The 18,114-nt window shown below is 38.9% G+C and overlaps 1 protein-coding gene across 1 annotated transcript in view; it reads right to left on the bottom strand.

The window, feature by feature from the left end:
* Positions 1-602: 602 nt before the first annotated feature.
* Positions 603-18,114, bottom strand: part of LOC132883341 (deoxynucleoside triphosphate triphosphohydrolase SAMHD1-like) — a 32,756-nt gene continuing 15,244 nt past the window's right edge. The window contains exons 7-15 of the mRNA XM_060916834.1: positions 17,131-17,225; positions 9,524-9,632; positions 8,003-8,094; positions 6,116-6,231; positions 5,387-5,526; positions 4,533-4,622; positions 4,339-4,443; positions 2,396-2,524; positions 603-2,069 (exon numbers count right to left, since the gene is read on the bottom strand). Of these exons, the coding sequence (XP_060772817.1) occupies positions 2,064-2,069; positions 2,396-2,524; positions 4,339-4,443; positions 4,533-4,622; positions 5,387-5,526; positions 6,116-6,231; positions 8,003-8,094; positions 9,524-9,632; positions 17,131-17,225 (882 nt within the window). The 3' untranslated portion in view covers positions 603-2,063. The remainder of the gene's footprint in view (positions 2,070-2,395; positions 2,525-4,338; positions 4,444-4,532; positions 4,623-5,386; positions 5,527-6,115; positions 6,232-8,002; positions 8,095-9,523; positions 9,633-17,130; positions 17,226-18,114) is intronic.

Here is an 18,114-nt window from a genome sequence, read left to right as displayed (position 1 = left end):
TATATTTTACTGTAGCCATGACAACCATCATTGCTGAAGTTAGCCAAGTTACCTCATTAGTTATAGATTTGTTGTCTGAACAATTTGAGGTCAAACACAAAATCCTCCGATCTTTGTGTGATTTCATATAGTCTTACATTTTTTTCAAGTATAAATATAGCAAATATCAGCTGACAAGTTTGAGTAAAATACTCACATGTACTCGGACTCAAAGTCAGCAGGAATTTACATTTACACATCACACTATGAAGTTTAGAGATATTTGTCTGATTATTTTTTATGTTATTTTTAAAATCTGGAATGTTTAATATGAATAACCTGGGAGTCGGAGCCGAGGGTGTTGATGCAATGTGCGGTCACTATCAGGTGGAATTGGAGAAATCTGTGAAATATCTGAAGCTCCTTGAGGTATCAAACCTGTTCATTATCTCACAGAATACCAACATGGTTTTAGCGAAATGCAAATAAATTACTGTTACTAAAGGAATATTTAGCATGCAGTTATCTTACTGTTGTACAGTGATTGTACAGTACCTTTAAATATTCTTCAGCATCATTATTTAATGTGCTGACTCCAGTAAACAAGTAAAAATGATCATACCTGAGAATTTATTAGCCTTTAATTAAACAGCTTTAAAACACCATTAAATACACCCAATAAAAAGTCTTACAGGTCAGAAAGTCGGTACAGGAAAATAAATGAAGTTACATGAGGAGGTGAAATGTGGAAAGGAAACAAAAACCAAAGAAAAATTCATTTTGTAAAGCAGTATTTTGACTATAACTAAAGTTTCCTCTTTACCCTAAACACAGTGGAGATACGAGGTTAATGCAGTTAACAGGTAATGAAAGTGTGTGTATTCACCATCACGCATGTCTGTGTAAATTTACATGTACAGTGGAGTCCAAAAGTCTCATAAAAAATGCTTCTATTTTACAAGGTTTACAAATTTGCAAAAAAAAAAAAAGTTCAAATGCAAAACGTTTAAATGTAAATTTTAGGATTAACCTGAGTGAAAGTAAAATTTGTTTTGGGAAATTTATTCAGTTTGGTACTTCTCCCTTTCGCTTTAATGACAGTTTGCACATGAGCTGGCATGGAGTCCAAAAGTTTGTGTAAAACCTGATGATTTATGTTCGATCAGAATCATGGGAGTGTCATCTGAACATGTTCTTCAGTGGAAGGGATAAATCTCAAGGCATATCTAACCTTCAGTATCACCATATTGCAAATTTGCTGAAATTTATCCCTTCCACTTCTTCATGAAACAAACACCAATGTAATTTCAGTGTGGTCTCAGAGTTTAGGACCCCACTGTATATGAACCCAGTTCATGCAGCTTCAGTTTGACATGATGATAAAACACAAAACCAAAATAAGATAATGCTATGATAAGTTTAAAATTCCTGATTAAACTGTCCCAAAATTCCACCAACACACACAGACACACAAACAAACAAAATCAAATAAAAAGTGTAATCAGTGCCAGATTCTTCATATTTCCATCTTTCATAAAACTTGAGATATTTTAATGATTATTAAATACTTAGCTACCTACTTTAAGAGTGATTAGTTATTCAAACCCTGGTTAGATACACCTCCCAAACCTTCACCAAACTCTGGTTTATAATCTGGATAAACTAACACATAAAAACGCTTTTTAATGCTCATCTACTAAACTCAGAAAAAGGACAAGACAAAAGATGCTTCCACATGATTTCTGTTCTTAAAGGAACAGTTTGGGATTTGACCCCTGAATCACTGCTGTGATACGATATGATTTCATATCCTCTGACTGATATGTGACCAAAGTTTTTCAGAATCTGGGATACACACCAGTTGTTTGTCTTTGAAAAAAAAAAAAATCACTTTGTAAGCAGGTTAAATGCCTAACAGGAATATTGTTTGATACGTAAATAACAAAGATCCATTTGCTCTGCCAGCAGGGGGCGATGATGCTTCAGTACTGTTTTTCCCAGATGTCTGGTTTCTCCAGCTCCTCCACTCCCCTTGGCTTGAGAATCAGTCATGAGTTACATCAGTTATTTGTGGCTCCAGAACCCTACACCTACACACACACACACACACACACACACACACACACACACACACACAGAGTCATTTTCCAAGACTGGAACAGTGTGCATGCCTTTAAGCCACTACATGAAGACACTTCCTGTTCCTAACAGGGGCTCAGGAGTCATTTTAAGAATAACTGACCAGAATAAATGACTTTCACGTTCCAAAAAGTTTAGTTCAACGTTCACCAAAAATATGAGCACAAATACAAGTTCACGCACGACACTGCTTAACACAATACTAACTTTAACATTCACATAAACAAGAGTAGGGCACACACACACACACACACACACTGCAGGAGGCGATTGTTACCTGTGGTGTCAAGTTATTATTCTCACACCACTGCTCAAAGTATTTCTTTGCAGCTTCCAGTTTATCTGGTTGCTTACAATAAACTCTGATGCGTTTCTCAGAAAAGGTTTCAGGCAGCAGGATGGACACCTGCAAAAAGCACATAAGACGTCAAACACGAACCCGATCTTAAATTAACTTGTCCAAAAACTTGAGTTCAGGAACTTTAGTCCAGTAGCTTCAGCCTGACTAATTGAACCAAGGAACCTGAACCCATGAATTACAGCCTAGATCTTGTGTTCAAGAACCTCAACCCAGGAAACTGAGCCCATGAAGTGCAGTCCAGGAACTTAAGCCTCGGAACTTAAGCCAAGGTGCTCAAGACCAGTAACTTAGATCCAGCCATGGGTGACTGCTTTAATACTGCATGATGAGAAGCCTGGGTTCAGAATCTGAATCCACCAACACATACCACTGATAGGAATCCAGTGATACATGGCTTTTATGGCAGATTCAAGTAGAATGTCCTTTGATGGTACGAAGATTCACACTCACTGGACATGAATATGATTGATAATCACATGTAAATGAAATATTTTAAAGATAAAGAAAATGAATGCTGTGTTAGTAAAGTACAACCCTGATTCCAAAAAAGTTGGGACAAAGTACAAATTCTAAATAAAAACGGAATGCAATAATTTACAAATCTCAAAAACTGATATTGTATTCACAATAGAACATAGACAACATATCAAATGTCGAAAGTGAGACATTTTGAAATTTCATGCCAAATATTGGCTCATTTGAAATTTCATGACAGCAACACATCCCAAAAAGTTGGGACAGGGGCAATAAGAGACTGGAAAAGTTAAAGGTACAAAAAAGGAACAGCTGGAGGACCAAATTGCAACTCATTCAGTCAATTGGCAATAGGTCATTAACATGACTGGGTATAAAAAGAGCATCTTGGAGTGGCAGCGGCTCTCAGAAGTAAAGATGGGAAGAGGATCACCAATCCCCCTAATTCTGCACCGACAAATAGTGGAGCAATATCAGAAAGGAGTTCGACAGTGTAAAATTGCAAAGAGTTTGAACATATCATCATCTACAGTGCATAATATCATCAAAAGATTCAGAGAATCTGGAAGAATCTCTGTGCGTAAGGGTCAAGGCCGGAAAACCATACTGGGTGCCCGTGATCTTCGGGCCCTTAGACGGCACTGCATCACATACAGGCATGCTTCTGTATTGGAAATCACAAAATGGGCTCAGGAATATTTCCAGAGAACATTATCTGTGAACACAATTCACCGTGCCATCCGACGTTGCCAGCTAAAACTCAATAGTTCAAAGAAGAAGCCGTATCTAAGCACGATCCAGAAGCGCAGACGTCTTCTCTGGGCCAAGGCTCATTTAAAATGGACTGTGGCAAAGTGGAAAACTGTTCTGTGGTCAGACGAATCAAAATTTGAAGTTCTTTATGGAAATCAGGGACGCCGTGTCATTCGGACTAAAGAGGAGAAGGACGACCCAAGAATCCTACATTAGACAAGAATGGGTTAACATTCCTATCCCTAAACTTGAGCAACTTGTCTCCTCAGTCCCCAGACGTTTACAGACTGTTGTAAAGAGAAAAGGGGATGTCTCACAGTGGGAAACATGGCCTTGTCCCAACTTTGAGATGTGGTGTTGTCATGAAATTTAAAATCACCTAATTTTTCCCTTTAAATGATACATTTTCTCAGTTTAAACATTTGATATGTCATCTATGTCCTATTCTGAATAAAATATGGAATTTTGAAACTTCCACATCATTGCATTCCATTTTTATTTACAATTTGTACTTTGTCCCAACTTTTTTGGAATCGGGGTTGTAGATCAGCCTTTGCTAATAGCTGTTAAGTGTAATGTAATGGAAATGTAATGGAGCCTTTTTTTTTTCAGAAATGACACTTGATATGTACCTCTTCTTTGGGGATTTTAATGGCTTTGGTGGGGTCAGTCTTTCTGTAGAAATAGACGTTGTCCATGGGGTTTTTGTCCTTCATGCCATAATCTATAGCAAATACCTGCCAGATCATTATTAAAAATTAATCCCAGATTCTAAAATTGTTATTATCAAAGTGTAAAATTATTTATTAGGTGTTTATTTCCATACATTGACAATGAAATCTTCATACGTCAGTTCAACATCAGTGCTATCAGGTCTGGACTCAGCCAATTCTCGGCGTATCTTTTCCAAGTCTTCCTAAAAAAATAATTAAAAAAATAATAATCATCTGCAAACTTATACCAAACACATGTAACTTCAGGTTGTTAATTTTTCTATTGTGGACAAAACACTGTGCTTGACCATAGTGCCAGAGTTCCTGGTTCCATTTTGCTCAAACAGGGTTTAACCAGAAACATATACTCCACACTGAACCCCCTCCTAACCCCTTATGTTTCGAGGCCCTGAAGAGTGGATATGACAGTTACATACCAGTACTATGTTTATGATTTACTGATCAATTTAGCATTCCATTCACCAACTGTCATTACAGCTAAAATGTACACTCCCTCACACACTGAGAATAACATTGTATGAACACTCCAACATCAAATAACCACCATTAAGAAAGTCCAATTTGAATGTGTTCTGTTTGTTTGGGGAAGGGCCTGAAAATATCCAATGTTCTATTAATAACTCCATCATTGGATGGAGCCTTAAAATAATTTTGCTTGACTGTATAAGGAAAACAGTAAAATGCATGTAAAATTGGGGACATTGGCCATTATTCCAGTTAGATTTTTTTTGTTATTTTTTGGGATATTACTCAATTGTTCTTCCAATTTAGCCACTGCTTATCATCAGTTAAGGCCAAAGGTGAACATACTGATTTATGTAGTGTGCTATTTTTCTAAGCTAACTGCTGATTGAGCCATTAACCCATAAAAATGAAGGTTTTATGATGTACAACTCTGACTGAACCAATAATGGTAAATACATAACTGAAGGTTGTGACCTCTGACCTTTGACCCTGTAAGATTTTGTTGAGGTCTTGTTTGTCCCACAAACTTATACAAGCGTCTGTGGATGATCTTCTCCAGGATGGACTGCGCTTCAGCCAGGTTTGGATCAGAGGAGTACAGAATCTGCTCAAAAATGTGGTCTGTGGAAGGGTAAGGAGGACACATCGATAAGTCATTGTAAATTTACACACCATAGCAAATTAAAGTTGTGTGTGTGCAGGAGTTATGCTTGTACGGATAATCAGTTATATAATATTTGAGAAACTTCAACCAAAACTGTGTGAGTTTGTGAACACTTAACATCATTAGAGGTGTACGTCACAAGAACAGTTAGCATTTTGTTCATTAACCAGATTGAGGTGTAAGTGTTGTACTTAACTGCAAAACTATTATATGCAATTCAAACAAAAATATTTTGGGAATAAAATAAGATCTGCTATAGTTTGCAATACCACTATGATGTTAACAGAATGTTTATTTGGAACTGTTCACATATGTTGGTATTTTAGCTGTTAACGAACCTTGGCCACTTCCCAGCTGTAATTCATGATATACTTTATATCAATATATTACTTATATCATCATGCAATGGGTTGTTGGCTTCTCAATTTAGATCCAATTATGGCTTGGATTTTCAAACACTTAGGTCTTGATTGACTAACACTAATAACTGTATATAATTGTGCAACTGATAATCAGAACATGTCAATTAAAGGCTAATTAACCGACCTGTGAGCTTGGTGTAGGCCTCCATGTCCTCTATGGCCTCTGATATTTTGAACATCCTTCTTTTGGATCCCTCGATCTCAATGTGAGGATTGGCCTCCACCAAGGCTTCTGTTATCCTACAATGTGATTATTTTGTAGTTTATATCCCAGCTATATGGAAATTGAAGCTGCATGTGTAACAGTAAAATCTGACCATCCCTCTACAGTTCTATGACATCATAAAAAAATCAGAGAGCCATCACTGGAGTAAGATGATATATTGCTACAAAGGTACATGCACAAACTGGTTTAAGCAGCAAAGGTGAAGTTCAAGTTAAATTGGATCAGCTAATTTTAAGCACCTGACAACTTTTTTGTAAAATAACCTACATACCAGTATCAACCATCATTTGGACATATTGGAACAGACATGATGAGGCCATGGCTACATTTGCCCTGAAGGACATGAATTTGAAGATCTGTTTCAGAATGTCTTTATCACTGTTTGTGGCCAAATCCACCTTTTCATCAAAATACTGTGAGTAGTCTTCTTTGACGCAGCCCTACTGGGTATCTGAGGTTCAGTTGAAGACTATAGAAAAGATGTAGAGAACATACCAGCTGGCAGTCATAGTGGAGTCCTCCAGTCTCTGGTCTGATGAGTCTCTGGACAATGAGGCTGTCATTGTCATTATGCCCAAATTGGATGAGACACTCAGATTTTGCAATAATTCCTGACAGCTGAACAAGATGTACAACACTCCCCTTTTTAAATATACATTATTGAGACTATTTCAGGATTTGTTACTATTGTCAGCAGTACATTTCATATGCCACAAGTTCAGTAGGTCATTTAAGAAACTGTAGATCCCAATGGTACATCTAACAAATGCTACTGGCAAGCTCTCCTGGTGTCCTGAAAATCTACGGTCTCTGGCAACACCAGACTCTGCCCTTCAGCCTCTATAGAGCACCAGCAACCTTCAGTAGCTCACAGAGATCATGAGTTACTCCATTGCTTTCCGAAATGTATCTGGACAATGTTGTGGTTCAAAGGAGTTGACAAAACACAGCCTATTACTAAGACCAAGGTACAAGTTTTTCTTGGGTTGGCAAGGTACTAGAGGTGTTTTATCCTTAACTTTTCCACTTCTCTGAAGACACAGCCAGAGGAAAAGGTAGAAGTGGAGCAACAATGCTGATGCAGTTTTTCAGCAGCTGCCTTTTATTCTTCACATCAAGGTATCAAAGGTTGGGCTGAGAGGAGTGCTCTACCAACAGGCAAGGGTTTTAACTGTTGTAAACTATTTCCCACAACAAAAATATCTGCAGCAGCAGGCATTAGCTGTTAAGTGAGGTACTGAAGACATGCTCTAACAGTCATCCTCTTTGAAAACAGGAAGCTTTAAGCCACTACTGTGACACACTGAAAACCATCATACCAGACCTGGCAGATATCATACTAGGAATTAATTATATCCTTCCACCTCTCTTTGCAAGTTGACAAAGGCAATACAGCTATATTCTAAAGTCCTTCCTGCACCATGCCCTGGTCTTCCCAGGCAGTCTCCCATCCCAGTACTAATCAGGCCCTTAAGGCACATTGGGTGGCACCAATCTCCATTTCCATAGCCCTCGGCCTCTCACCTATACAGCTAGGGTTAGAGTGTGTGTGTGTGTGTGGGGGGGGGCTGGTCCTCTGGTAACTGTGAGTTTGACTCCCCACTCACATCTGTATTGCAGCATGCCTTGCCAGATGGCAGAAGGCACCATTTTTATGATGGCCTTTGGTATGACCTGACTGTGAGTAGAACTCGTGACTTCCCGATTGAGAGGTGAACATGCTAACCACTAAGCCAGCTATACTAGTACTGGTTTAGTTTAAATATTGATGGTAACAATACTCACATTTCCTCGATTATTTTGGTCACAGTGTGCTGATAGGCTTTGCGGTGTAGACAGTGTCTTGTGTGAAACATCTCATATAAATCATGGACTTGCTGGAGAAAAGAGAATGTGCATTAAATGTACCATTTGATAAATATTAAATCATCATCTTTGGCTTGAAAAACAAATCTCTTCCTGCATATTGATGTAAATGTACTCTCTTCAAGCTATTCAAATACTGATGGTAATGATACTCACGTTTCCTCAGTGATCCGTGTCAGTGGCTAACCACCTATTCTGGAAATGTTTGGATGGCTCTCAGTTTACAAAGCACTGCACTACCTTCTTCTTCTTTTGGCTTCTCACATTAGAAGTCACCACAGCAGATCATCTGGATCCGCATATTTGATTTGGCTTTTTTTTTTAACACCAGATGCCCTTCCTGATGCAACCCTTCCCAGTCTATCTGGGCTTGAGGCCAGCACTAAGTATGCACTGGCTTGTACAACCCCAAGGGCTGGGTATTTTACCTAACCTGCATGTCTTTGAACTGTGGGGGAAACCAGAGCACCCAGAGGAAACCCATGCAGACACAGGGAGAGCATGCAAACTCCACACAGAAAGGCCCCTGTCAGCCAAGAGGTTTGAACCTGGAACCTTCTTGCTGTGAAATGACAGTGCTAAACACTGCAACACTGTGCTGCCCCAAAGGACTGCATGAACAACATTCATAAATTTAGACCATGGGCAATGACTCCCTGGACCACTATCAGTTTAGCTTTGTGTCGGCTGTATGTCTCATCTCATCTCATCTCATTATCTCTAGCCACTTTATCCTGTACTACAGGGTCGCAGGCAAGCTGGAGCCTATCCCAGCTGACTACGGGCGAAAGGCGGGGTACACCCTGGACAAGTCTCCAGGTCATCACAGGGCTGACACATAGACACAGACAACCATTCACACTCACATTCACACCTACGCTCAATTTAGAGTCACCAGTTAACCTAACCTGCATGTCTTTGGACTGTGGGGGAAACCGGAGCACCCAGAGGAAACCCACGTGGACACAGGGAGAACATGCAAACTCCACACAGAAAGGCCCTCGCCGGCCATGGGGCTCGAACCTAGACCTTCTTGCTGTGAGGCTACAGTGCTAACCACTACACCACCGTGCCGCCCGGCTGCATGTTATAATCTTATTAAATATTCAGACATCAGAATGCATTTTGAAATTCTTCAAAATCTGAATGTATTTTTAAGACAAATGCATGGCCATATCCTAAAGGTTAGAGAACCGGGTTTGGGACCGAAAGGTTTGATTCCTGGAACAGCAGGAAAATGTGTGGGTGGGGAGAGTGAATGAGCAGCACTTTCCCCTCCATTGGCATAGCATCATTGAGCAAAATACCAAACCCCCAACTGCTCCCTGGGCATGTGTGTGTTCACTGCTTTGGATGGGTTAGCTGCAGAGCATAATTTCCCCTCGGGTATAAAAAATACAAAATACAGAGCATCACAGGTGAGGATACCCATAAGCGTACCTTGTCTCTGGCACAGATGAGCTTCTTCCCCTCGACCTCACACACTCGGGCAAATTTGATGAAACGGTTGTGGTCTGAGCTGGTCGGGATGCCCAGGTGATACGAGTCTCTGTTCAGATGGAAAATATATTACAGTGCTTTGTAAATATAAAATTTGTCCTGAATAGAGGTTATTTCTTTGCAAAGAAAATGTCATGTATGTTGATACAGAAGTCAACGCTGTAACTCAAAACTCCTTGTGCAAGTCAAGTTTATTTTTATAGCGCTTTTAACAATAGACATTGTCGCAAAGCAGCTTTACAGAATTTGAATGACTTTAAACATGAGCTAATTTTGTCCCTAATCTATCCCCAATGAGCAAGCCTGTGGCGACAGTGGCAAGCAAAAACTCCCTCAGACGAGTAAATATCAAAGAAACCACCATGCTCACTACTCAGATGACTCTTGTGTATAACTCAGGTCATATTTAATACTTTGTTTTCAGGAACCTTCAGATGGCTATGTCATGATCCACCCCGGACTTCCACTCTGGAGATTTACTCTCTCCCAGTTCAGCACAATCCGGATCCGGGACGGAACTTCCATCTTGCCGGCATTCACTTCCTTGTCTGCTCTGCTGTGTATAAATAGGCCGTTCTCAGAAGGGGACTTTGCCGAGCAGTTCAAGTTCGCGGTGAAAGAACGGGGAGAGGTTCTTGCTTCAACAGTGATTGAATGGAACTTCTTCCAATTTAAATCTTTGAGATTTCGGCTGAGTGGATTTTTGGGGGGCTGGAGGTGTGATCCGGGATTTGCAGGAAGTGAGTGAGATGGAGGGGATTGAGGAGGCAGATGAAGGTGGTGATCTAGTGTCAAGCGACTACAATGAGAGAAATATATACTCAGGAGAATGGCAGAGGGTCAATCGAGGAAGTAAGAAAAGGAAAGAACTAGAACCCGATGAAGAGAGGAGAGAGGAAGGTAAAATAAATGAAATTAAAGTTATCCTTAGATTCCAATCCCCGTGTACTTTAAATCCTTTAAAAGTTAGTGAGGCAGTATACAAGTTAGTAGGTGAAGTACAAACAGTCAAAACTTTAAGAGATGGCAATTTGATGATTGTGTGTAGAGATAGAGACCAGCAGCAGGGGTTAATGAAGTGTAAAACACTATTGGGGAAAGCAATAAAGCCACAAGTGTGGGAGGAAAAGGGGAAGTGTATGGGTGTGATATATGGAGTATCTACTGAGTTGACAGAGGAACAGATCCGAGTTAACTTGAAAGGGGTTAAAGTAACCAAGGTGAAACGTTTGCTTATTACAAGAGATGGAGTTACAAGTCCTAGTTTGTCAGTTATGATAGCTCTGGACAAAGAGCGATTACCGGAAAGAGTTAAGATTGGGTATGTCAGTTATGCAGCACGAGCATACATTCCTCCACCAACAAGGTGCTTTAAATGCCAAAGGTTTAGGCATATTGCTGCAGCCTGTAGGGCTAAAGCCAGGTGTGCCAAGTGTGGGGGGGACATGAATATGGCAAGTGTGCTGTAGGAACTAAAATAAAGTGTTGTAACTATGGAGGGGAGCACAGCGCTGCTTATAAAGGATGTGAGGCCCATAAAAGAGCAGTACGGATTCAAAACATAAGGGTGAAGGAGAAACTTACTTACTGTATGCTGATGCAATCAAAAAGATAGATGGCAAAGTACGATCTGATGCTAAAGCAGTGTCTGTGTCTCAACCTCCTACTCAAAGAGTTGCACAATCTTTGAATTATAAAGTTTCTGAAGACACCTTGATTGTGGAGAAGAAAAAGTTTGTTGCCTTCATAGTGGAAGTTATCAATTGCTCAGCTCAGACAAATAGCAGAACAGAGAGAATAAAGATTATCACAAGAGCAGCAGAAAAGTACCTGGATATAGGGGAATTATCTGTTGAGTCTGTAAATGCAGTATTGGCGACCAGAGTGTCTGAAAGTCAGCAGTCATGTGGTGGTGTTTTATAATGGTACTGTCCATATTACAGTGGAATGCCAGGAGTTTAATTGCGAATGGGCAAGAATTTAAACAGTTTATTGAAGAACAGCAGGTTAAACCTAATATCATTTGTATTCAAGAAACATGGTTAAAGCCATCACTTGACTTTATAATCTATGGATATGTAGCAGTACGCAAAGATAGAAGCCTAGGAACAGGTGGGGGAGAAGCCACATTTATTCAACAGGGACTTAATTACAAAGCACAAAATATAAATGAAGAAATTGAAGTAATATCAGTGGAAGTATGGGTGGGTAGAACTAAGTTTAAAATAATTAACTTCTATAATCTTTGTCAAAAGATTAGAAGAGATTTTTTAGATAGTTTTTGTGTGGAGGGAAATTGTAGAAATATTTTATGTGGAGACGTCAATGCTTATAACACATTATGGGGAAGCAAAAGAACAGATGATAATAGGAGTACTATTGAGGAGTTTATGGATGACCACAATCTAGTGTGTTTAAATGATGGAACAGGCACTAGGTTTGATCTAGTACATGGAACAGAATCAGCACTTGACCTTACCTTACTTTCAGAACGATTAGCAGGAGTCAGTCAGTGGGAAGTTCTTAATAATAACCCATTAGAAAGTGATCATTACCAATTTGGACCAAGATACAAGAGCAGAATGTTAATTTGGAAGAAAACTGGTACCCAAGATGGAAAATGAGAGAGGCTAACTGGGGGCTATATAGCATGAAGGCAAGTGGCAAACTTATGGAGAATATGTCAAACTTAAGTGATGTTGAATTAGTAAATTCCATAATCACAAATATATTATATGAGTCAGCAGAGGAGGTTCTGGGTGAGTCTTCTGGGATGAGGGAAAAGAAAATGGTGCCATGGTGGTCAGATGAATGTAAAAAAGCAGTCAAAGCCAGAAATAAAGCATTTAGAATGGTGAAATCTAATCATTCCTTCAATAATTTAATTCTATATAAAAAGGCACAGTCTCAAGCTAAAAGAGTAATAAGGGAAACTAAGAGGAATTACTGGAAGAGTTTCTGTAATAATATTGGATCAGAAGTCAAGGTCTCCGAGATATGGGGAATGATCAGAAAGATGGGAGGAATAAGAAGGGATTTCTCTTTACCAGTAATTAAAGATAGTGATGGTGAAGCAGTAAATAATGATGAAAAAGCAGAGATGCTTGCTAGGGCCTTTGTTAAAGTGCATAGCTCTAAAAACTTAAATGAAGAGTTATTATGGAGAACAAAAATGATTGAAGATAATGGAAACGTATTAGGAAAGAAAGATATAAGTGAGGGCGCACTTGATAATTTTACATTATTTGAACTGAAAAGAGCATTAGTGGGTGTTAAAAATACGTCTCCAGGTAAAGAGAGAATTTGTTACAAAATGATTGAACAATTATCTGATGTGGCTAAAAGTGTGATTTTAAAGTTATATAATAAAATTTGGGAGCAAGGTAAGCTGCCCTCTAGCTGGAAACATTCAGTAGTGGTACCTATAGCTAAACCAGGTAAAGATAAAGCAGAGGTCAAAAGCTATAGGCCTATAGCACTAACATCTAATCTTTGTAAGTGAATGGAAAGGATGATAACTAAGAGGTTAGTATACGAGATTGAAAAAAGAAGTCTTTTCTCTCCACATCAAAGTGGGTTTAGAAATGGCCGTACTACTATGGATCCAATAATCTGCCTAGAAAATGAAATTAGGAAAGCTCAAGCAAATAAGGAGTCAGTCGTGGCAACATTCTTTGATATTGAAAAAGCATATGATATGCTCTGGAAAGAGGGTCTTTTACTTAAATTGAATAAAATGGGAATAGAAGGCAAAATGTTCAATTGGATTAGAGATTTTTTAAGGAATAGAACCATAGAGGTAAGAGTTGGAGCGAGCCATTCAAAAATCTACGCTATAGAAAATGGTACCCCACAGGGTAGCGTCTGCAGCCCAATTCTATTTAATATAATGATTAATGATGTTTTTAACAATATTGATTCCAGAATCAGTAGAGCACTTTATGCAGATGATGGAGCACTGTGGGTGAGAGGCCGCAATTCTGATAGTCTAAGGAACAGATATAGCAATAAGCTATAAACGAGGCTGAAAGATGGTCACATGAGTGGGGGTTTAATTTATCTGTTGAAAAAACAAGTTATATGTTTCTCAAAAAAAAGGGTTAACCCTACAGTAGACCTCAGGTTGTATGGGCAGCCACTTAAGCAAACGGATAATTTAAGATACCTTGGTGTATGGTTCGATAACAAACTTTCTTTTAAAAATCATATTCAAAAGGTTATAGACAAATGTAAAAAGGGAATTAATATTCTGAAATGCTTAGCAGGGAATGACTGGGGGGCATCAAGCACATCCTTGAAAAGAATTGATAGTGCCCTAATCCGACCAGTATTGGATTATGGATGTATAGCATATAATTCAGCAGCCAAGAATTCCTTGTTAGAGCTAAACAAGATACAAGCCAAAGCCCTCTGTATATGTTGTGGTGCCTTCAGGACCTCTCCAGTCCCAGCACTTCAGGTGGAAGTAGGGGAGATGCCACTGGACCTCAGGCGACTGAAATTATCAGTATCATATTGGCTAAACCTACAGGGTCATGAAGACAATCACCCAACCAAACAGGTACTAAGGGAATGCTGGGAGTATGGTCGACCCGTACGCAGTTTTGGGTGGGATGGTAATCAGCAGGCAGATCAATTGGGGATCAGTGACATTCCTCTTTGCAAAACAATTACAAGGTCAATCGTTCCCCCTTGTTTATTTTATTTCCCTATTGTAAATTTGAAAACTAAGGAGATGGCAAACCAGAATGCACGGCAGTATTTAGAAGTAATGTATGATGACACGACACAGATGCTTCTAAAGACGAAACTGGTAAGACAGGAGCAGCAGTATTCATCCCCAGCTACAATACAAGTATTGGGAAAAGGACATCAGATCACTTGTCAATTTTTTCAGCAGAAATGATGGCTATTATACTGGCCCTGCAGTGGGTGGAGGAGGTGAAGCCTAGTAAAGCAGTTATTTGCTCAGATTCTATGTCTTCCTTAAATAGTATCCAGAGTGGGAAATCTACATGCCGACAAGATCTCTTAGATGAAATTAACCATCTCGTATTTAAGATTAATCAACATAAAACTTTTATTCAGTTCACATGGGTTCCAGCTCATAAGGGGGTTGAGGGTAATGAGAAAGTGGATAAAATGGCCAAAGAGGCCATCAAGGCAAATGAGGTTGAGTTAGAAGTCCCATTAAGCAAGGCAGAAATTAAAGTAATAATCAAAGACAACATCAACAAAATGTGGCAGGAGAGATGGAATACAGAGGAGAAAGGAAGGCATCTATATAATTTACAAAAGGAGGTGGTGATTAGAAGGGGTGGTGAACTGAAACGACAGGAGGAGGTTTGGTTGACGAGGCTGAGGATAGGACACACAAGTCTAAATAGTGGGTTGTATACAATAGGGAAACATCATTCTGGGGCCTGTGCACACTGTGGAGAAGTAGAAAAGGTTGAGCATGTTCTTATACACTGTACACAGTATTCCAGTGAAAGAGAGAAGATGGGGAGAACGTTAAGAAAATCTGTAACTATAGACAACTTATTAAGTCAGTCATTCACACAATCAGCAGTAACAGCTCTAACACAGTATTTAAAGGACACTCAACTAACAAATAGAATTTAGTTTTTTTTCATAATCAGTATCCTCGTAATTGGTTTACAGGAAGATTTTGTTTGGTTATCCTCGTAATTGGTTTACGGGAAGATTTTGTTTGGTTATCCTCGTAATTGGTTTACGGGAAGATTTTGTTTGGTTATCCTCGTAATTGGTTTACGGGAAGATTTTGTTTGGTTATCCTCGTAATTGGTTTACGGGAAGATTTTGTTTGGTTATCCTCGTAATTGGTTTACGGGAAGATTTTGTTTGGTTATCCTCGTAATTGGTTTACGGGAAGATTTTGTTTGGTTATCCTCGTAATTGGTTTACGGGAAGATTTTTGTTTGGTTATCCTCGTAATTGGTTTACGGGAAGATTTTTGTTTGGTTATCCTCATAATTGGTTTACGGGAAGATTTTTGTTTGGTTATCCTCGTAATTGGTTTACGGGAAGATTTTGTTTGGTTATCCTCGTAATTGGTTTACGGGAAGATTTTGTTTGGTTATCCTCATAATTGGTTTGCGGGAAGATTTTTGTTTGGGTATCCTCGTAATTGGTTTACGGGAAGTTTTTGTTTGGTTATCCTCGTAATTGGTTTACGGGAAGTTTTTGTTTGTTATCCTCATAATTGGTTTACAGGAAGATTTTTGTTTGGGTATCCTCGTAATTGGTTTACGGGAAGTTTTTGTTTGGTTATCCTCGTAATTGGTTTACGGGAAGATTTTTCTTTGGTTATCCTCGTATTGGTTTACGGGACGTTTTTGTTTGGTTATCCTCATAATTGGTTTACAGGAAGATTTTTGTTTGGGTATCCTCGTAATTGGTTTACAGGAAGATTTTGTTTGGTTATCCTCGTAATTGGTTTACGGGAAGATTTTTCTTTGGTTATCCTCGTAATTGGTTTACGGGAAGATTTTGTTTGGTTCATGGGACAATTTGGCTGGAGTTTCTCTAAGCTCCGGTGAGGTGGGACGAGGGCTGATAGGGCATGCCCGCCCTCTGAGCACCAATAATCGTCAAGAAGAGCAAAGATTAACTCGAGCATACATCTCTTAATATTGTTAATATTCTACTCCATTCTATTTTACTATTTCAGTGAGAAGGCTAGAATTCTTCTGTGACCTTGTGTCTCACTGTGTATTGTACTGTTATGATAACACATTGCTTGAGACATAATATTGATATCTTTTTGAACACACTATCAGGACATGACCTGCTCAAGGTCTGACTACAGGCTCAGTTTTGATTTATTCTCATGTAAGCATTTGCAACGATTAATATCCCTTGAGATCACACCTCAGCCTGGTAGATGGCGGTAATACACATCGATTGTTAACCGCCAATAAATCGACAGAAGAAGGAGGGGACTTTGCCAGAATGTCTTGTCTGTTTTTCATGTTGTCTCTGTGCCATTTTTGCTTCCTGATTTTTGCTCTCTGTTTTGCCTAGTCTTAGCCACAGTTTTTTTGTACTCATGTTTTGTCATTTTTTTCTTGTTTTTTGCACTATGGTTGTTGTCTGAACTATTTTTCATGTTTTTTCATATTAGCACTTTGTCTACCTCGTTGTTTGTCAGGATTATTTTTGCTATTTTTGTTTGTTGACTTTTTTTTTTTTTGGACTTTAATTAAATCATTTTTTATTTATTCGATTTTCTGGTTTGTGTTCTGCTATTGGATCCTAACTTGCCACCCTTAACAGGCTAGCTAATTTATGTCTATTGATTTTGTATTTTAGTGACTGTTGCCTGTTGTTGCCCAGAGCTAGTTCACTTTAGTGAACAGTTACTTTTGTTCCTTCTTTAAATTCTGTATGTTTTCTTTATTCATGTCAATATGGTACAAGTATGCTTATGTAATACTGCTGTAAGTTCATGTTAGTACCTTAGTACATTAATATTAGTACCTTAACTTTAATACACCTTCTAAGTGTCTTAAAGACAGACTCACCTGGCGAAATAATCCCATTTATCCACATCAATACCGGTTCTCTTGTTTGCCACAATCTCATACAAGAAATCCTTTCTACGTTCATGTTTGTACTTCTGTTAATGGAAGAAGAGATTATAAAATCAGTTTCAACATAGACGGTAAATGAAAATAAAAAACAAAAACAACTCTACTGTATCTTGTGAGCAGAGGTGGGTAGTAACGCACTACATTTACTCCGTTACATTCAAGGGAGTAACTTTGATTTTGACATTGGTGGGGACACAAAAGTGATCCAAGGCAATTGAAGTGAAGCATTGTTATTCAGATCAACATCACACTAACAAACATTTGCCACAGTGGGGCTGAATCTCATGACTGACATATCCATCATTAACCTCACTTGTGAATTTCCAACCTCTCTTTCCGCTTCTCCATCTCCTACTCTATCTCCTCCAGCTGTGGATTCCCCTCCTCTACCTCCTCTACACTCTCCTTCAGCCTCTGCTCCTCTTTCTCTTCCTGCCTCTCTTCCTCTACCTTCTCTGCACTGTCTTTCATCTCCTCCAGCCTCTCTGCTGTCTGTCACCTTACAAAAATATGTTGATGCATAACATATGAACAGATTAGGGATAGAATGACTGTAGAGTTTCATGGTAAGGTTGTAGCCTCAGCAAAAAGGGCTAGCCAAAAAGGACAAAATTATTACATAGACTATAATTTATTCCCCACAAAAACATGGATGCATAATATCACATGATCTTCTAGAATCTGATGATTTATTACTTTTACACCACACAATTCCTAATTTGTGTTTAAGCAGTCATTCTGTCTCTTCCACAGAAATACATGAAAATAAGAATGAAACACTTTAAGCATTTTTAGCATTAAATATTGTTTTTTTAAATTCAATATCTGTATTGTTTGACATTGGAGGGGGGGTGTCTCAAAATTCACTGACTGCCTTATTGAGACACTCAAATAGCTGCTACTGGTGGCATTTTC

Source organism: Neoarius graeffei, chromosome 1, assembly GCF_027579695.1.
Source record: "Neoarius graeffei isolate fNeoGra1 chromosome 1, fNeoGra1.pri, whole genome shotgun sequence".
NCBI classification, from domain to species: domain Eukaryota; kingdom Metazoa; phylum Chordata; class Actinopteri; order Siluriformes; family Ariidae; genus Neoarius; species Neoarius graeffei.
Note: the sequence above shows the minus strand (reverse complement) of the source record. Positions and strands in the feature narration are given on the sequence as shown.